General features: G+C 43.4%; 1 protein-coding gene and 1 pseudogene across 7 annotated transcripts in view; both read right to left on the reverse strand.

Annotated features, from left to right (window-relative positions):
• Positions 1–4624: 4624 nt before the first annotated feature.
• LOC129703104 (FERM and PDZ domain-containing protein 3-like) lies at positions 4625–5850 on the reverse strand (annotated as a pseudogene).
• Positions 5851–5937: 87 nt separating this feature from the next.
• Positions 5938–17398, reverse strand: part of frmpd4 (FERM and PDZ domain containing 4) — a 574431-nt gene continuing 562970 nt past the window's right edge. For 6 of the 7 annotated variants that reach the window (XM_055644402.1, XM_055644404.1, XM_055644403.1 and 3 more), the window contains 2 exons: positions 8843–9910; positions 5938–8549 (listed from right to left, as the gene is read on the reverse strand). In XM_055644402.1, coding sequence (XP_055500377.1) covers positions 6076–8549; positions 8843–9910 — 3542 coding nt within the window. In that variant the 3' untranslated portion in view covers positions 5938–6075. The remainder of the gene's footprint in view (positions 8550–8842; positions 9911–17398) is intronic. The other variant, XM_055644408.1, reaches the window with a different exon arrangement.

Here is a 17398-nt window from a genome sequence, read left to right on the forward strand (position 1 = left end):
TCGTGCCAAGAAACTCCCAGGGTGCGATGAAGACAGCAGAAATGAACATGATTTAATTTACATTCTTGATGGGGGGGGTGGGGGGAATGGAAGAGCTGAAGCAGGACAAAGCCTGGCAGCTGATAGGTTGACACAAAGAGCTGGAGTAACTAAGCGGGTCAGGCACTATCTCTGGAGAAAAGGAATAGGTGACGCTTCAGGTCAAGACCCTTCATCAGATGTCATCAGATCGTCTGATGAAAGGGGTCGACCCAAAACTTCACCTATTCCTTTTGTTCAGAGATGCTGCCTGACCTATTGAGTTACTCCAACATTTTGTGTCTATCTTCGGTGTAAATCAGCATGTGCAGTTCCTTCCTACACACAGGTAATAGGTTGATACAGGTGAGGGGAGGTTGGATGATAGGCGGATAGTTGGGCAAAGTCAAGAGATGAAAAGAGAAAAGGTGTGGAAAAAAAACCAATTGTGAATTATGAATTGTTAGAGGAAGAAATGTAGGTGGAAGGGGAGGGGAGAAATAGGCAAGAGTCCAGATGGGGCACAGGGGAGCAGGGGGGTGGGGGTGGGAAGAAAGGGGGAGAAAGTGGGGAAAGAAGGGAGGGGGGAGGTTTTTGTAGTTATCTAAAATTGGGGAATTCAAAATTCGTACCATTGGGGTGTAAGCTACCCAAGTGAATCATAAGGTGTTGTTCCACCACTTTGCGTGTGGCCTCACTCTGGCAATGGAGGAGGCCCAGGACAAAAAGGTCAGTGTGGGGATGGGAAGAGGAGTTTAAATGGTTGGCAAACAGGAGACCCAGCAGGCCTTGATGGACTGAGCACAGATATTTCTGGCCATGAGCAACACTAATGATGTTTCGTGGTGTATTCATAGCCAATTTCAAGATTACTTTGCAGGGAATCTGACTGGGGATCATGCACAATGCTGCACACTGGCCTAGCCCACTCAAAAAGAGAAGAAACAACATTTCTAGGCAAGAGTCTAAAAATGAGCAACAAAACCTGATAATTATCAAATAAGCAACTCTTCAAGTGGCATTACTAAGGAAACGGTTTGCTGTGCCAGTATTGAAAAGCCACCTGTTGCTCCTGTCAGCCAGTAACCTGTTTGAAATTCAGCAGGTGCTATACAGAAATAAAGTACTGCACATTTCCCCTTCAGTTATATGGCAAACATTATAACCATGCAAAGATTTAAATTCATCCCTTTGTTAGGGAGTGACATTCGTGAATATTTGTAACATATGATACGATACGATAGAACGTTATTTATCCCAGGAGGGAAATTGATCTGCCAACAGTCGTAAAACACAAAATACATGAAACATGAAATTAAAGTGAGGGCTGGGGAGGATTGGGGGTGTGTAAAAATTGCAAGATAACCGCAAAAGCCAGTCAAGTAAAAATCTAAAGAGATGCATTGATGCAGTTCGAAACTGGGTGGCAAGAAACCAAACGGCCTACCTTAAACCACTGGAGATCTGCAAGTGGGCTGATGAGAGGAGGGTTCCATGTTATCACCTGTTGGTGAATTAAGCTTCAGAACACTGAGTGACCTGTAAAGTTAACTCCGTTCCCCTTCCTGGCAGTTTTGTGTATTACCAGCTGTATGCATGGATACATTGTCATAATGCCAAGTAAAAGAAAAAGCAAGCAATGGAGAATGTAAAATATAAACGAAGGTTGCTCACAGCTCCCTAAAATAGCAGAGTTTGGAATCAAGTGCTTCACTTTGCTTCTACATACATCACCAAAGCGCTTGGCTGTGAAAGGCGTCTGTTGTTTCAGATTTGTTAATATTTCATTAATTTGACAAATATTAAACACCTGGAAAGGAAGCTGGAATACGTTCAGAGAACATTCATGAGGATTTGGACAGGGTTCGAGGGCCTGAAATTCAGGGCAAGATTCGGCAGGCTGGGATTTTATTTTTTGGAGTGCAGGAAGCTGAGGGGTGATGCTATAGAGGTGTATAACATCAGGAGTGAAATACACAGGGTTTATCTCCAAGGGTAGGGGAGTCACGAATTAGAGAGCATACGTTTAAATTGAGGGGAGAAGATTTAATGGGAATGTGAAGGTAAAGCTTTTCACAGGGTGGATAGTGGCTTTATGGAATGAGCTGCCGGAGGAAGTAGATGAGGCAGATACAATAACTTTATTTAAAATACATTTGGATAGGGTTCAGTTATAGGTAGGAGAGGTATAGCAAGATATGGACCAAACATGGGCTTAGATGGGGAGTTTTGATCAGCATGCCAAGTTCAGCCAAAAATCCTATGTCATGCAGTTTGACTTGATGTATGACATATAGTATTTGTAAGTACATTAGCAAGTATTCCAGGTTTGCCTGTGAATCACACAGTGTATAGTTTTACTAATGACTCGTTGCCGCTGCAGTTATTTTATTTCATAACATAAGCATGGATAAATTGTCATAATGCCAAGTAAATAAAAAGCAAGGAATGAATAATATTGTAAAATATAGATGATGGTTGCTCCCAACTCCCTAAAATAGTCGACTTTAGAAGCAAGATGTTTTTAATTAAACCACAAAAACGCTTGACTATGAAAGACAGTTAAAATGACTGACAATAAGTTTTTTATGTATTAACGGAAGAAATTATTTTTTTTCTACCATTGATCTCTCTGTAAAGGGCAGACGCACCAATTTATCATTCCACCTAAAAAAGTGTCGCGCATTTGACTTAAAAGTTCTCTATAACTATTTGACAGATGCTGCACCATTAATTTTAACATTCTCAATAACGACAAGATCAGGTTAATAGCCTGAAATACCAAATTAAGCAGCAACCTGGCTGATCCTATTGCTATAGTGCATGCAGACTGTCTGCTTCAACCAGTGGCCCACTTCACTGCACAACGAGGGCACATTTAGGAAATTAAGAATAAGGGGTAGGCCATTTCGAACTGAGATGAGGAAAAACCTTTTCACCCAGAGAGTTGTGAATTTGTGGAATTCTCTGCCTCAGAAGGCAGTGGAGGCCGATTCACTGGATGCATTCAAAAGAGAGTTAGATAGAGCTCTTAGGGCTAGCGGAATCAAGGGATATGGGGAGATGGCAGGAATGGGGTACTGATTGTGGATGATCAGCCATGATCACATTGAATGGCGGTGCTGATTCGAAGGGCCGAATGGCCTACTCCTGCACCTATTGTCTATGTATCTATGTAAATAGTGGAAATATTTTGTACCACTTAAATAATGTTTAGTATACAAGAAGGAACTGCAGATGCTGGAAGATCGAAGGTACACAAAATTGCTGGAGAAACTCAGCGGGTGCAGCAGCATCTATGGAGCGAAGAAAATAGGCGACGTTTCGGGCCGAAACCCTTCTTCAGACTCGAAGAAAATATATAGTATTTAGTATAGTTTAGTTTAGAGATACAGCGCAGAAACAGTCCCTTTGGCCCACTGAGTCCGCACTGACTAGCGATCCCCGCACACTAACACGATCCTACATCCACTAGGAACAATTTACATTTCCACCAAACAAATTAACATATAAACATTAGGGTGGGAGGAAACCAAAGATCTCAAAGAAAACTCACATGGTCACGGGATGAATGTACAAACTCCGTACAGGCAGCACCCGTGGTCGGAATTGAACCTGGGTCTCTGGCGCTGTAAGCGCCGTAAGGCAGCAACTCTACCGCTGCGCCACTGTGCTTTGGCGTGCTTTGCAGTAACACACCAAGGGTCCTTAGTCCACACTTCCAAACCCTTCAACTCTACCAGTCAGCAAAACAAAAGCAGCAAGTGCAGGGGAACACCGCCCCCTGAAAGTAGCCCTCCCAGCCACACCCTACCTCAACTTGCAAATGTATTGCTGTTCCTTCACTGTCACTGGGTCAGTATTGTGGAACTCTCTCCCTAAAGGCAGTGTTGGTGCACCCATATCTCAAGGACTGCAGTGGTTCACAAAGGCATCTAGGGATGTGTTATCAAATGCTGGCTCAGTTGATGAAGTCCATATCCCTTGAATGAATAAACGTTGGGAGATGTGCCTATTGACCCACTGCACAGTAGCTCCACTACAGCTAAAGAGCAAATGGACTTGTTTAAGCTCAATATTTTCCATTGAAAATAATTTGGATAATTCCTCTCTCAGGACATCCGCTGTTTTGTCCTGATTCTGCATCTGGTCTCAAATATTATAACATCTCCAGTAATGGTCAAACATGATAACCAGTAGTGGAATATTAACAGCTAAAGGGATCATCTCTCCTTTTGTACTGTAAGTTCCCGATCTTCATTAACTTACTGCAGGGTCTATTTTCAGACACTCTTCTATACAGTACACAAACTCCTGCAGAGGGAGAGGTTTTGACCTATCTGGCACGAAATAACTTACAATGGCTCATTTGTTCAACAAAAATACACTTAATTACACATTCTACATCTGCTGACTTAAAAGTGCAAGATGGGGCCTGAACAAGAAATTGATTCAACGTGACCATGCTTTTAAACAAATCATAACGTCTAAAAATGTTTGCACTAATCATGTAATTTCCACATTGCTATTAGATTAAAATAATCCCAAATAATTCATGTAAGGAGTCAAAGCATTTATTTAATAGTTTGCGATATGTCCCCTCCAAAATAATAAGTCATAGTGAATTGATTTGATTGTTTATTGTGTATATAGTTTGCATTGATTAAAAAGCATACTTTAAAACTTTAGATAATACTTTATTATTTACAGAGTGACGCAGTATCACATGTGAGACCAGTGTAGTTTTCCTCCCACCACCCTTACCCCAACCTCTCATCCCATGGCAGTTGTAGTTCTAGGGGACATTGACACTTCTGATTTGGGCACTAAGTCTTTCTGACATTCAGGTACCATATGAAAAATAACTAAATTTTATACCATTGCTTTCTATATTTCTTTGCAAGGGTGTTTCAATTGCATTTCAGTCCTAATAGATTTAGTTGTATAACTTCTTAATATCCCACAGGCTCATCCATATAAAACCCAGTTTCTTTAATAGCAGTTCCATGTGGTGGCCCACACTTGAAGTAAACTCTATGAATGGCTTTACAAGGGTACATTTTAAAGTACAATTTGCATGTTATTTATTTAAAAGCATTTGAAGTGAATGGGTTAGTGTGCTTACGGTAGCGGTCATGGTAGTTGAATGTCGTGCTAAAACCTTAACATGAGGGTCGATGGGGGGGGGGGGCTACTCCAGAAACCGCTTCAGCAGCTCTCAATAGGCAAGTATAGTTCATTACAACCTCGTCTACCTTAGCAACGATTTCCTGTTGCTGTGTATCAGAATTCATTACTTTAACTAATCGCATGCAGGCTTCTGTTGAGCAACACAGTACTTGGAAGCTGGAAGTCATAGCTAAGAGCATTTCCTCTGGGCTTTTTTTCCCGCCGCGGCCATTTTCCTGCAAGCACTCCCCAGCTCCAGTGATTCAATTGGCAACAGTCGCTTGTATTGGTGGTGGCCTGGTTTCGCCCGCTCTTTCTTCCCCATTGCTTGCCTGGAGGAGAGACAGCAGTTCATTGGCATCTTTCTGAGCTGCCAAAAATCCACCTGGCAATGTGTACGCCATGTCCTTCAGAGTGTTAATCAGGCGATCCTACTGTCAAACCCCACCCCACAATGGTTGGTGTCTGCGTGTTGTTGCTCTGTGTTACTGCCGTTACCAGCATGTCTATATGGTGTGGCGTTCACCCCCACCACTCCCCCCGCACTGCCAGAGCCAGAGGATGCACAGGTTGCTGAGGGTGAGTCGGAGGAGAGAGGATCCATGTAAGGTAATTGGTCCTTGCTGCCGTAGCCACCGTCACCATCATCATCAGCGTCGGCATCTCTGTTGGGAAAACAGTAGGTGAAAGGCCCACGGCACTTCCAGTTGCTCACCTCCACCTTCGGGAAAGGCGATGCCCGAGGTTGTCTCAAGTCCTTTTGTACCGAAAATATCTGCAATGATCTCCGACCATCCTTTCTGTTTACTGTGGTGGTGCAGCATGTTGCATTGGTCGTCACCGATCCTTGAGAGTGGCTCTTGGAGATGCTCTTGCCCAGAGGAAGCTCTACGCTCTTCTGTACAAGTTGGGGGTTGGGAACCTCATGGAGATCGGAGTATTGGAATCCAATGAAGCTCCGTGATTTTTTTCTAGTTGGGTTTCTGTGCTTCTCATTCGTGGTGTGACGTTACTGCTGCAACGCCTCAGCACCTTTTTGCTGGGAGGAAATTTAAGGCTCCCTCCACCACCCTCACCGTTCCTCCTATTAAGTGGTGCTGAATACCCTTGTCCTTCTTTGAGAAGATTAGATGACTCTTGGCAGGTAGTTGGCACCTTTGTATCATTGCAAGTATTTGATGGCAGGGGGATGTTGTCGCCTTTGAATTGATTACTGAAAGCTGAAGTTGCACCTCCTCTTCCTCCTTGCTCAGGTTCTGTGCAAGCTACACTAGGGGTGGCAGAAAAACACAGAGAATCATTAAGCATCTCCTTGACAACATGCTGCAATTTACAATCTGGGTTGCACTGCTTGTCCTCTGCAGAGAACTGCTTTTCATGAAAACCTCCAGGCAGATCCTTATCAATCTCACTGGCAGCTCCTCTACCCCAACTGGGATAGTGCTCAGTGTATGGGCCTCGTAGACCCACTGGTCTATCAAAATGGGGTCTCTCCTCCCCATTACATGTTTCCTCATGCTCCCCAGCCTTCTGCGTCCTCTGTTTAGCTAACTCATTCTCTCTCCTCAATTTAGATGGTAACGATGCAAACAAGATATTTCTAAAGTTACACAGTGAATGCCTGGGTTGTTTATTTTGTTTACTCAAAGTGAACAATTCCTGGTGTCTAACGTGGTCTGGCTCTTTTGACGTTGAGATGAATGATGGAAATGTTAGCGTGTTAGACCTACGAGGCTTAGAAAAAATCCTATTATCATTAACACAATCATTTTCATTGATGAAAGTGATTGGTGTGCTTGTAAGATCAGAGAATGTGCCGGGAATAATTCTTTGCGATGAGTGACAACCGCCATCAACTTTGTGTTTACATGTTCTCTTTACCATATCTGTATTACAATTTTCAGAGCTAACTTCATGAGATGGGACTGACATAAGGGAACTAGCTTCTTGACCTTGAACATAACCATTTCCTTCACTGTCTCTCTTACTTTCCAAGTCTAAATTCCGCAGCTCAAAACCTGTGCAAATATTATTGCCATTTTGTGAGGTACCTGTGGTTTCTTTAATCTTGGGTACTCGGTGGCACCCATCACGTATAGTACCAAATATTGGATCAGCATTTGAAGACGCATGTACTTTATGGGCTGTTCTTCTGTGACACATGGCTTCAGCTTGGGGCTGCAGATCTTTATACGATGTTCCATGGTTTTGAAGCAAAACTGTTCGCTGGTCATCTGAAATGTAGCCAAGACCTTTCAGAGAAGATTCTGACAGTATGTTGTTGATCTCAGTTGTACAGTGAGGCGAATCCACTGGAGTGGTGCATGCACTGCTGCCTGTACTGCAGGGCACATCGACTGAAGAGCATTGGGAGCTCTGCAAGGAATAATGGCCCTCGCTTTGTAAAGAAGACATTCTCTTTGTCATGTGGTATTCACAAAGTCGACTCACACTCTGCTCAGCTTCGGGCAGCTCTGACGAGTGATCGTCAGGGAAAAGCTCCGCCTCTTCTGAATCCGTCAGATGTTTGGTTGAAGACGTGTAGGTGGTATCAGACAGAAAGCTTTCATCGCGCCCAAGCCCTGAGGTGCTGGCCAGGGAGCACTGATCGTCCATTTCCATATCAGCTACCTTCTCTTCAAGTTCATTTCTGGAAACTAAGCAGGCTTTGTGAAAACTCTTACCGTTGATCAACCCTGGGAAATGCTTATCAGGCACTTTTTCTCCTGAAACCTGAAACCACCTTTGTGTCTCTTTTCGGAAAGTGGTGCTCTCTAAGTCATAGGTAGTTGTGCGGTGGCTAGTCTTTCCAACCAGCGTATTGTATTTACTGTTACTCGACACATCGTCGCCTACTTCTGTCTTTTTGTTTGCTTGTTGCCTTTTCATTGATACACTCCCGTCAACCGCTGACTTGACGCTGGCATCCCCCGACTTGCACTTCTGCTTACTCGGGCACGAATACATCAGAGATCCCGCCTGAAGCTTGCTGAAGTAGTCCGTGACCGATTTTGTCTCCATTGTTTCGGGTTCCATTTCGATCTCCTCGGAAGGAAGAATCTGTTTCGAAGGCACAACCTTGGACTTTGCACTGCTCCCTCGCTGGGCAGTCAGGCAATGCATGACTTTTGGAATCAACTTGCAAGTGGGCCCTATATTCTCGTTCTGAGATATTGGGAATTCAGTTTGCTCTTCTTGCAGTTGTTGGTAGCCTTCACTAGTGGCCACGAGCATATGCATGGAGCCCTCAGAGTGCTTCTGTGCTGAGGCTACCTCAGAGCTTTCAGTCATTTCAGAGGAGTTTGTTTCATTGCCAGAATCCGAAGACGACTCCGGACTATAAGCTCTTAATATCACTACACCTGTATGCCACAAGAGAATAAAGAGCCAATTAATTATTTCATCATAGGCACTTTTCGTAATATTAATAAAACAGGTTTATTTAACAAAGTGTTTAGTATTCTTAAATTTCCGTGCATAACAAGCATCCAGTCATGAAACATCAAACACGATTGCTCCATTAGCATGCCAGATCTTAACATGGGGTGACACAACTGATGGTAAAATTTGTTCTGGAATGTTTCCAAGTTGTTAACAAGTTTACAGATGGAACATTATGACAGTCAATGAATAAACGTTACTATGGTGAAAGAACCTGAGGTGCCATCCGTTTGCTGAACAGACTGCTCCTCGGAGGCTGCCAGCTCCTCCAGTGCTTGCAGGGTTGAGACCATAGCATCATCCAGAGCCTGCTCTCCGTTCTGCTCATCAGCCTGCGTTGGGATAGCGTCGATGATAGACACAGGGATGTCGTCGCTAGGCGAACGCTTGCTTTGGCTGGTGCTTCCCGGGCTTTGTGCTGGCTGATGCTGGCTATCTTCTTCGTCTGAGCTGTTATCTCGAAAGCCAGGTGGAGGGGCGGCTATTGCAATGTTCAGAGTGTGAAGCAGAAAGTCATCTTCATCATCATCGTCACCCCCCGGGGGAGGGAGCGAAGTCAAGTCAATGATGTCATCGTTCGATCCAGAAATGTTCAGAATGTCAGTTTTGTCCACCTCCCCCAGCAGGATATCCTCCTCGCAACTAGCCTCATCTTCATCCTCAGCGTCGTCTGTGGTCTCCGAATAGCAGATGTCATGCAGCAACGGTTCCTCGATGCTCTCTGCATTTGCAAACATCCTGCTATCATTGATGTTTGCATACACGGCAGTCGTGTCAATATTATCCACATCAATCCCTGGGAATGAGTACTCTGGGCATTTAATGTCACCTGCACTATTCAAGTACATCGGTTGCTGCAAGTTGCTGGGACTATCATCCAGCAATCTTTCATAACCAAGGTTTCTTGGGTTAAAGATAGCAACGTTATGATCCTCAAACACAAAGGATACTTTTGCTCCTCTTGGCGGTTCCTGCACTGATTTGGTAGATTCCTTCACAGAGGAAGACATTCTGCTAAAAACATTGTGTTCAGTTTCTACGGTGTCCATATATTCAGCCCCGAGATGACCATGCTCATTAACATCTGCAATCTCAGTTATCAAGATGCCCCTGGAATCTTCATGGTAAATTGAACCATCTGAGTAATCTACATTTTCTTGTTTCATTTCTCTAATGGCCGACAATTGGCAATCTTCTTTCTTAGGCCTGATATAGCATGAACTCTTTGGTAGATAGTTCCATTCTATGTTGTGCGTGTTATGTTTGGTCTTGTATTCATGGCCTATTTAGAACAAAAAAAAAGAGAGCGAAAATTATTCACAAACATCCAGCCTTGCTGAGTATCGTGCAAAATAAGAGAAACTTCAACTTAATACTTGTGCGGGAGGATGAAAATCTAGCTTAAGTACAGTGTCATAGAGTCATAGAGCGATACAGTGTGGAAACAGGCCCTTTGGCCCAACTTGCCCACGCCAGCCAACATGACCCAGCTACACTAGTCCCACCTGCCTGCGTTTGGTCCATATCCCTCCATACCTGTCTAACTGTTTCTTAAACGCTGGGATAGTCCTTGCCTCAAATACCTCCTCTGGCAGCTCGGGCCATACATCCACCACATTTTGTGTGAAAATCTTACCCCTCCGATTCATATTAAATGTTTTCCCCTTCACTTTAAACCTATGTCCTCTGGCCCTCTGGGCAAGAGACTCTGTGCATCTACCTGACCTATTCCTCTCATGATTTTATACACATCTATAAGCACCCCTCCTCCTCCTGCGCTCCTTATGAGAGGATGTAGGATGATTTCCCCAGAGCATCATATCGTTTCTTTTTGCTGTGAGCTTCCATGACCACATTTATAATGGGAGCTTCCTCTGTAAACCTTTTGTCTGGAAATTCACCCCAATTGTTAGAACTAAGTGCACTATTTGGTACCTTCAGTGCATTGGACAAAAATTCTTTCAAATATCATTCCTTTGCAGTCAATGAACTAAATTTCAGGCGCAAAATACAGACCTTGATGCATCCACATAGTATGTTTAGTACCACAAATAGGGATGAATTACTAGGCTGTAATGCTATCTGCAGGAGGAGAATACATTTCACAACATCAATTGCATTCAATGAACAGGTTTAGGCTACATAGCTCCTAGTGAAACCTTGTTAGAGAATGTGTAATCTTACTACCTTCTTCCTGTATAATCAATATATATGGAAAAGATATGACCCTGAGGATTTGTTGATAGACACAAAAAGCTGGAGTAACTCAGCGGGACAGGCAGCATTTCTGGAGGGAAGGAATGGGTGACGTTTTGGGTCGAAACCTTTCTTCAGATTTGTGGATTCTTCAGTGCCATTATAGAAACATAGAAACATAGAAAATAGGTGCAGGAGGAGGCCATTCGGCCCTTCGAGCCAGCACCGCCATTCATTGTGATCATGGCTGATCGTCCCCTATCAATAACCCGTGCCTGCCTTCTCCCCATATCCCTTGACTCCACTAGCCCCTAGAGCTCTATCTAACTCTCTCTTAAATCCATCCAGTGATTTGGCCTCCACTGCCCTCTGTGGCAGGGAATTCCATAAATCCACAACTCTCTGGGTGATAACGTTTTTTCTCACCTCAGTCTTAAATGACCTCCCCTTTATTCTAAGACTGTGGCCCCTGGTTCTGAACTTGCCCAACATTGGGAACATTTTTCCTGCATCTAGCTTGTCCAGTCCTTTTATAATTTTATATGTTTCTATAAGATACCCCCTCATCCTTCTAAACTCCAGTGAATACAAGCCTAGTCTTTTCAATCTTTCCTCATATGACAGTCCCGCCATCCCAGGGATCAATCTCGTGAACCTACGCTTAACTGCCTCAATCACAAGGATGTCCTTCCTCAAATTAGGAGACCAAAACTGCACACAATACTCCAGATATGGTCTCACCAGAGCCCTATACAACTGCAGAAGAACCTCTTTACTCCTACACTGAAATTCTCTTGTAATGAAGGCCACTATTCTATTAGCTTTATTCACTGCTTGCTGTACCTGCACGCCAACTTTCAGTGACCAGTGTACAAGAACACCCAGGTCTCGCTGTACCTCCCCCTTACCTATCCTAACCCCATTGAGATAATAATCTGCCCCCTTGTTTTTGCCGCCAAAGTGGATAACCTCACATTTATCTATATTATACTGCATCTGCCACGCCTCTGCCCACTCACTCAACCTGTCCACGTCACCCTGCAACCTCCTAACATCCTCTTCACAGTTCACACTGCCACCCAGCTTTGTGTCATCCTCAAACTTGCTGGTGTTGCTCCTAATTCCCTCTTCCAAATCATTAATATATATGGTAAACAGTTGCGGTTGCAACACCGAGCCTTGCGGCACTCCACTCGCCACTGCCTGCCATTCTGAAAAGGACCCGTTCACTCCTACTCTTTGCTTCTGGTCTGCCAACCAATTTTCTATCCATGTCAACACCTTACCCCCAATACCATGTGCTTTAATTTTAGTTACCATTCTCCCATGTGGAACCTTATCAAAGGCTTTCTGAAAGTCTAGATACACTACATCCACTGGCACCCCTTCATCCATTTTACTTGCCACATCCTCAAAAAATTCCAGAAGATTAGTCAAGCATGATTTCCCTTTCATAAATCCATGTTGACTTGGACCAATCCTTTTACTGCTATCCAAATGCCCCATTATTACCTTTTAATAATTGACTCCAGCATCTTTCCCACCACCGAAGTCAGGCTAACTGGTCTGTAATTCCCAGTTTTCTCTCTCGCTCCTTTCTTGAAAAGTGGGATAACATTAGCTATCCTCCAATCCACAGGAACTGATCCTGAATCTATTGAACATGTTCTTGTGAAGGTTATCTTGCATACATAAAATTTGATGCATCCTCATCAGTAATTAAACTGTACTTTCTTTGGCATTTCCAGCAAATTGACCTTTTCTGTAAAAGCTGATATAACCTACAAACCGATTTTCCAATGAACTTTCAATTTAAATTGAGCAGGTTTTCCTATTGCATTCAATGCAAGAATTTTGAAGGCAGAAATTCATGCCAGCCTTACCCTTTCTGCTACAATATCTCCTTCAATACAATTCTGTTTGTTTTTGTAATTGTGGAAAACAAAAAACCCAAACTATCCTCAATTTTCTTTCATAGACAACCCTAATCTTCATTTTCCTTCCTCCAGACTATCTACGATACTGATAGTAATCTTAAAAGGAATTGCCATTTCGATGGATAAAACCCAGTCTCAAAACTTTTATTCAGATAGTCAATAACCCCAGCACTGTAATTCACCTGCAAATTCAAGCATCCACACATTATGTTCCCATATCCCCTGAACTCCTTATCAATGCAATCCTGGAAGATGATTTACTTTTGATGCCTCAATTATTATTCCTCTGTTTTAAACCATGCCATTGTCATTTAATTTAGTTTAGTTTAGTTGAGTTGAGTTGAGTTTAGTTTACAGAGACAGCATGGAAACAGGTCCCTCTTCACACCAAGTCCACGCCCACCATTAATTACCCGTTCACACTATTTTTATGTTATCATACTCACAACACTCCAGAGGCAATTCATCGAGGCCAATTAACCCACAAACAGGATGTGGGAGGAAACCGGAGCATCTGGAGCAAACCCACGCGGTTACAGTGAGAACGTGCAAAACTCTGCACAGACAGTACCTGAGGTCATGTTCAAACCCAGGTCTCTGGCACTGTGAGGCAGCAGCTCTATCAGCTGTCAGGTTACTCGCCATTTGATTCAAAGGAATGTTTGAGTGTCACCTATAGATAACTATCAATTCATATATTTAAAATAAATCCAGAATTAAATTATAGTTTTATTAACGGCAAATACTGAATTACTATGTGGTCGTAGAAACCCACTTGGTTCACTAACACCCTTCCAGAAAGAAAATCTTGGACATGACATTATTAGTCACCCAATGTTTTTGACATTTCACCATCCCTGAAATAGGCCTGTGAGTGGCCCCAGTTCAGGAACAAGTTAAGGATAGACTATTTGTGTTGGTCTTGCCAGCAACGGCAATTCTCCCGTTGGAATTTGGTGAATTTCACCTACCTTTCACAATTTGAACAATCTTATGTGGCTGTTCAATTATATACGTTGTGTGGATTCTTTCTAAACCACATTCCATGTCAATGAATGGCAGTTGTAATGGGCTTTTTCATATTCATGTACAGAATGTGTTTGTTGAAGGCGAGGCCAAGAATTGTTGCCTATTCCTTTTTGTTGCTGAATCAAAACATTTACAGGTAAGTCCACAGTTGGCCAACAATTATTACCTGGCCCTCATTGCTACTGAACAAGACAATTTATGGGGAAGTTTACCGTGAGCCCTAATGTTGTGAGCAAAGTGTCACTGATAGAATATTGTTTAAGAAGGAACTGCAGATGCTGGAAAATCGAAGGTAGACAAAAGTGCTGGAGAAACTCAACGGGTGCAGCAGCATCTAAGGAGCGAAGGAAATAGGCAACATTTCGGGCCGAAACCCTTCTTCAGACTGAACCCTTCATCAGTCTGAAGAAGGGTTTAGGCCTGAAACGTTGCCTATTTCCTTCGCTCCTTAGATGCTGCTGCACCCGCTGAGTTTCTCCAGCACTTTTGTCTACCTTCACTGATAGAATGGACTGTTTCCCTTCTTCAGTTAGCCCTATTTTCTTTCTGTTATTCCAGTAATTTCACAGTTACCATTACCGATACAAGATTTCTATTTTATTTTTTTGGCAGCTACTTATTTATTTGAATTTAAATCCCTGGCTGCCAATGTAGAAAATGAACTCAGGTTTGAACTCAGGAAAATGAACTCATTAGTCCAGGTCTCCCCCCATTAATATAACTAATCCCCCTGGAGTATGCCAGACATTTTGCAGGATTAATCACTGATGAAGAATAATGCATGAATATTATGAAATGTGAATATAAGGGCCTGATTATTATACCACACATAGAAGGCAGACAAATCCAGAGGAGCAAACTCATATGAAATGTGAAAGAAAAATTGAGTACTGAATTTATTTGCTTGATATACCCAGCAGGTTGATAATGAGAATTGAATTCTGTTTACATTGTTACTGCCATTCAATATCTATCATAGTCAAATTATGTTCAATGAGCTCACTCAAGGCCAACATAATCAGTTGCAGCGAATTGTGGACGCAGCCCAGACCATCGTACAAACCAACCTCCCTTCCACAGACTTCATTTATACCTCACGCTGCCTCTGCAAGGCCAGCAACATGATCAAGGACAGGTCGTACCCTGGCCGCTCCTCTCCTCTCCCATCGGGTAAAATGTATAGAAGTGTGAAAACGCACACCTCCAGATTCAGGGACAGTTTCGTCCCAGCTTTTATCAGGCAACTAAATCACCCTACCACAACCAGAGAGCAGTGCTGAACTACTATCTACCTCATTGTGCGACCTTGCATCACCCGGCGTGGCTTTAATGGCCGCGGGACAATCGCCATCGCCAGCCGGGGGCTTTGGCTTTGACTCTGACATGGGGGCGGGGGGGGGGTGGGAGAGTGAAGTGGAGAGATAAGTTTTTTTAGCCTTCCATCACAGCGATGTGATGGATGTTTATGTAAAATGTAAATTATGTTGTGTCTTGGGTCTATTTGTTTGTAATGTATGGCTGCAGAAACGGCATTTCGTTTGGACCTCAAGGGGTCCAAATGACAATTAAATTGAATTAAATTGAAAATTAAAATTAAATTAAATTGGTGACCTTCGGACCAGGGGCGGAAATCCCAGGGGGGCCACGTCCCCCCCCTGTTTTGAGAGGTGGGGGATGATCCCCCCCCATTTTTTGTAATCAGGATTTAAAAACTCGGTGAAATCTCCGCTTTCCTCAAGACAGTGGGGGTGGGACAGCTGATCGAGGGCGCCGATTGGACGAGAGAGCCGTCAGTCAGCAGGCAATGAGGACGGGACCTGATAATTCAGCACGATCATTGGAGGAGGGAGGTGTTGGTCAGAGGCAGAAGTAGGGGGGGGGCGGGGGTGGGATTGAGGATAGAGAGCAGTGATTGGAGGACGGAGACATGCCAAAACACTCTCGGCATCCCTGGACACAGACCTGCACCTCCATCCGCAGCCAGGACCGATCCCGGCTCTTCGGCGCTGCAATCGCTGCCGAACCACCACTGGACCAGCCCCGTCCCCTCCCGAGTGCCCCCCCCCCCTTAAGCCCAGAGGTGGCCAGGTACTTCGGGAGTCAGCCCACAGCCAGCGCAGAGAAGCGGGGCTAAACCCAGCTCAACTCTGACTGTCCCGCTGGTTTAACCTACAGCCCTGCCTGGATTTACGGGAAATATGGCCCAGGTTTACACCCAACGTAGAGAAGTAGCGCTAGCTCCACCACTCCAGGCTGGTGTCCCGTCAGTCCAGGCAGGGCTGTAGGTTAACCCGGCGAGACAGGCAGAGTGGTGCTGCATTTAGCGCTGGATTGAGCCTCCGAAGCCTCGGGTGTGTGTGTGAGCGTGCGCATGCGCGCGTGGACACTAAGAAATTGTGTCCCCCCTGTCCCTCGGTTCCCTCCATATTTTGAAAATGAATTCCGTGCCTGCTTCGGACTATCCTTGCCCTGACTTTATTGGCTTAACCTTGCACTAAACGTTATTCCCTTATCATGTATCTACACACTGTAAATGGTTCGATTGTGATAATGTATTGCCTTTCTGTTGACTGGATAGCACACAACAATAGCTTTGCACTGTACCTCGGTACACGTGACAATAAACTAAACTGAAACTTGTAGATTCTAATAACATGAGCTTAATGATTCATTCCTTCGCTCCATAGCAGCTGCCTCACCCGCTGAGTTTCTCCAGCTTTTTGTCTACCTGGGCTTAATGAATGCACATTTCAGTGAACGCAAACCTTTCATTGTTTTGTCAAGCAAGCAGATGCTGAAAATCTGAAATAAATGTAGAAAATGATGGAAATATGCAGCAGGTCAGGCAGTTTTTGGATAAACTAAAACAGAATTAATACTTCAGCTTCAGAACAATCATTGACCTGAAATGCAAACTCTGTTTCATTCTTCAAAGAAGCTTCCAAGTATTTTGAGAATTCTCTGGGACCATTAGACCATTTCTCTTTCTTTGCAATTATGAATGGAAATTGCAAAGTAACTTTCAGCCACTTGCATCCTCAGCTGTATGTTATTTTTCTTTTTTTTTCTCTCTCTTTAGTTTAGGGGGGTTTTGTTTTTTTTATCTTTGTCTTTTTGTTTTTTTTTTGTGTTTTTTTTTACATTTATATGTTTCCTTTTTAAAGATTTAACTATATTTACATCGAGACCGGGAGGTCTATATTCATTGTGTATTTTGACACTGGTCTCATATTAGGTTATACCTGTTATTAATGTAATCCTGATCCCTATGTATCAATACCATTGTTATGTTTATCATTATTCTTTTTGCTCTGTTTTTTATGTTTTATTTTTGGGTTTTTTTGGAACAAAAAAACAATAAAAAGATTTTAAAAGAAAAAAAGGAACTTATGTATATTGACTGTATGCTGGAATCATAGAATCATCCAACACTGAAAGGGTGTATGTATGCTTGTAGATTATTATTCACTTGATCTTTCTTTTGAAAGCCAGTAACATGCAGAAGTCCTAAATATAGGTTATGTAGCGATTCTGTTAGAAAGGACACAAGGAAGAACAATGGACAGTGGAGGACCTGGCGTGGCCGGGGATGGGAGAACAAAGGGTAA

The sequence above is a fragment of the Leucoraja erinacea genome, chromosome 13 (assembly GCF_028641065.1).
Source record: "Leucoraja erinacea ecotype New England chromosome 13, Leri_hhj_1, whole genome shotgun sequence".
NCBI lineage: Eukaryota > Metazoa > Chordata > Chondrichthyes > Rajiformes > Rajidae > Leucoraja > Leucoraja erinaceus.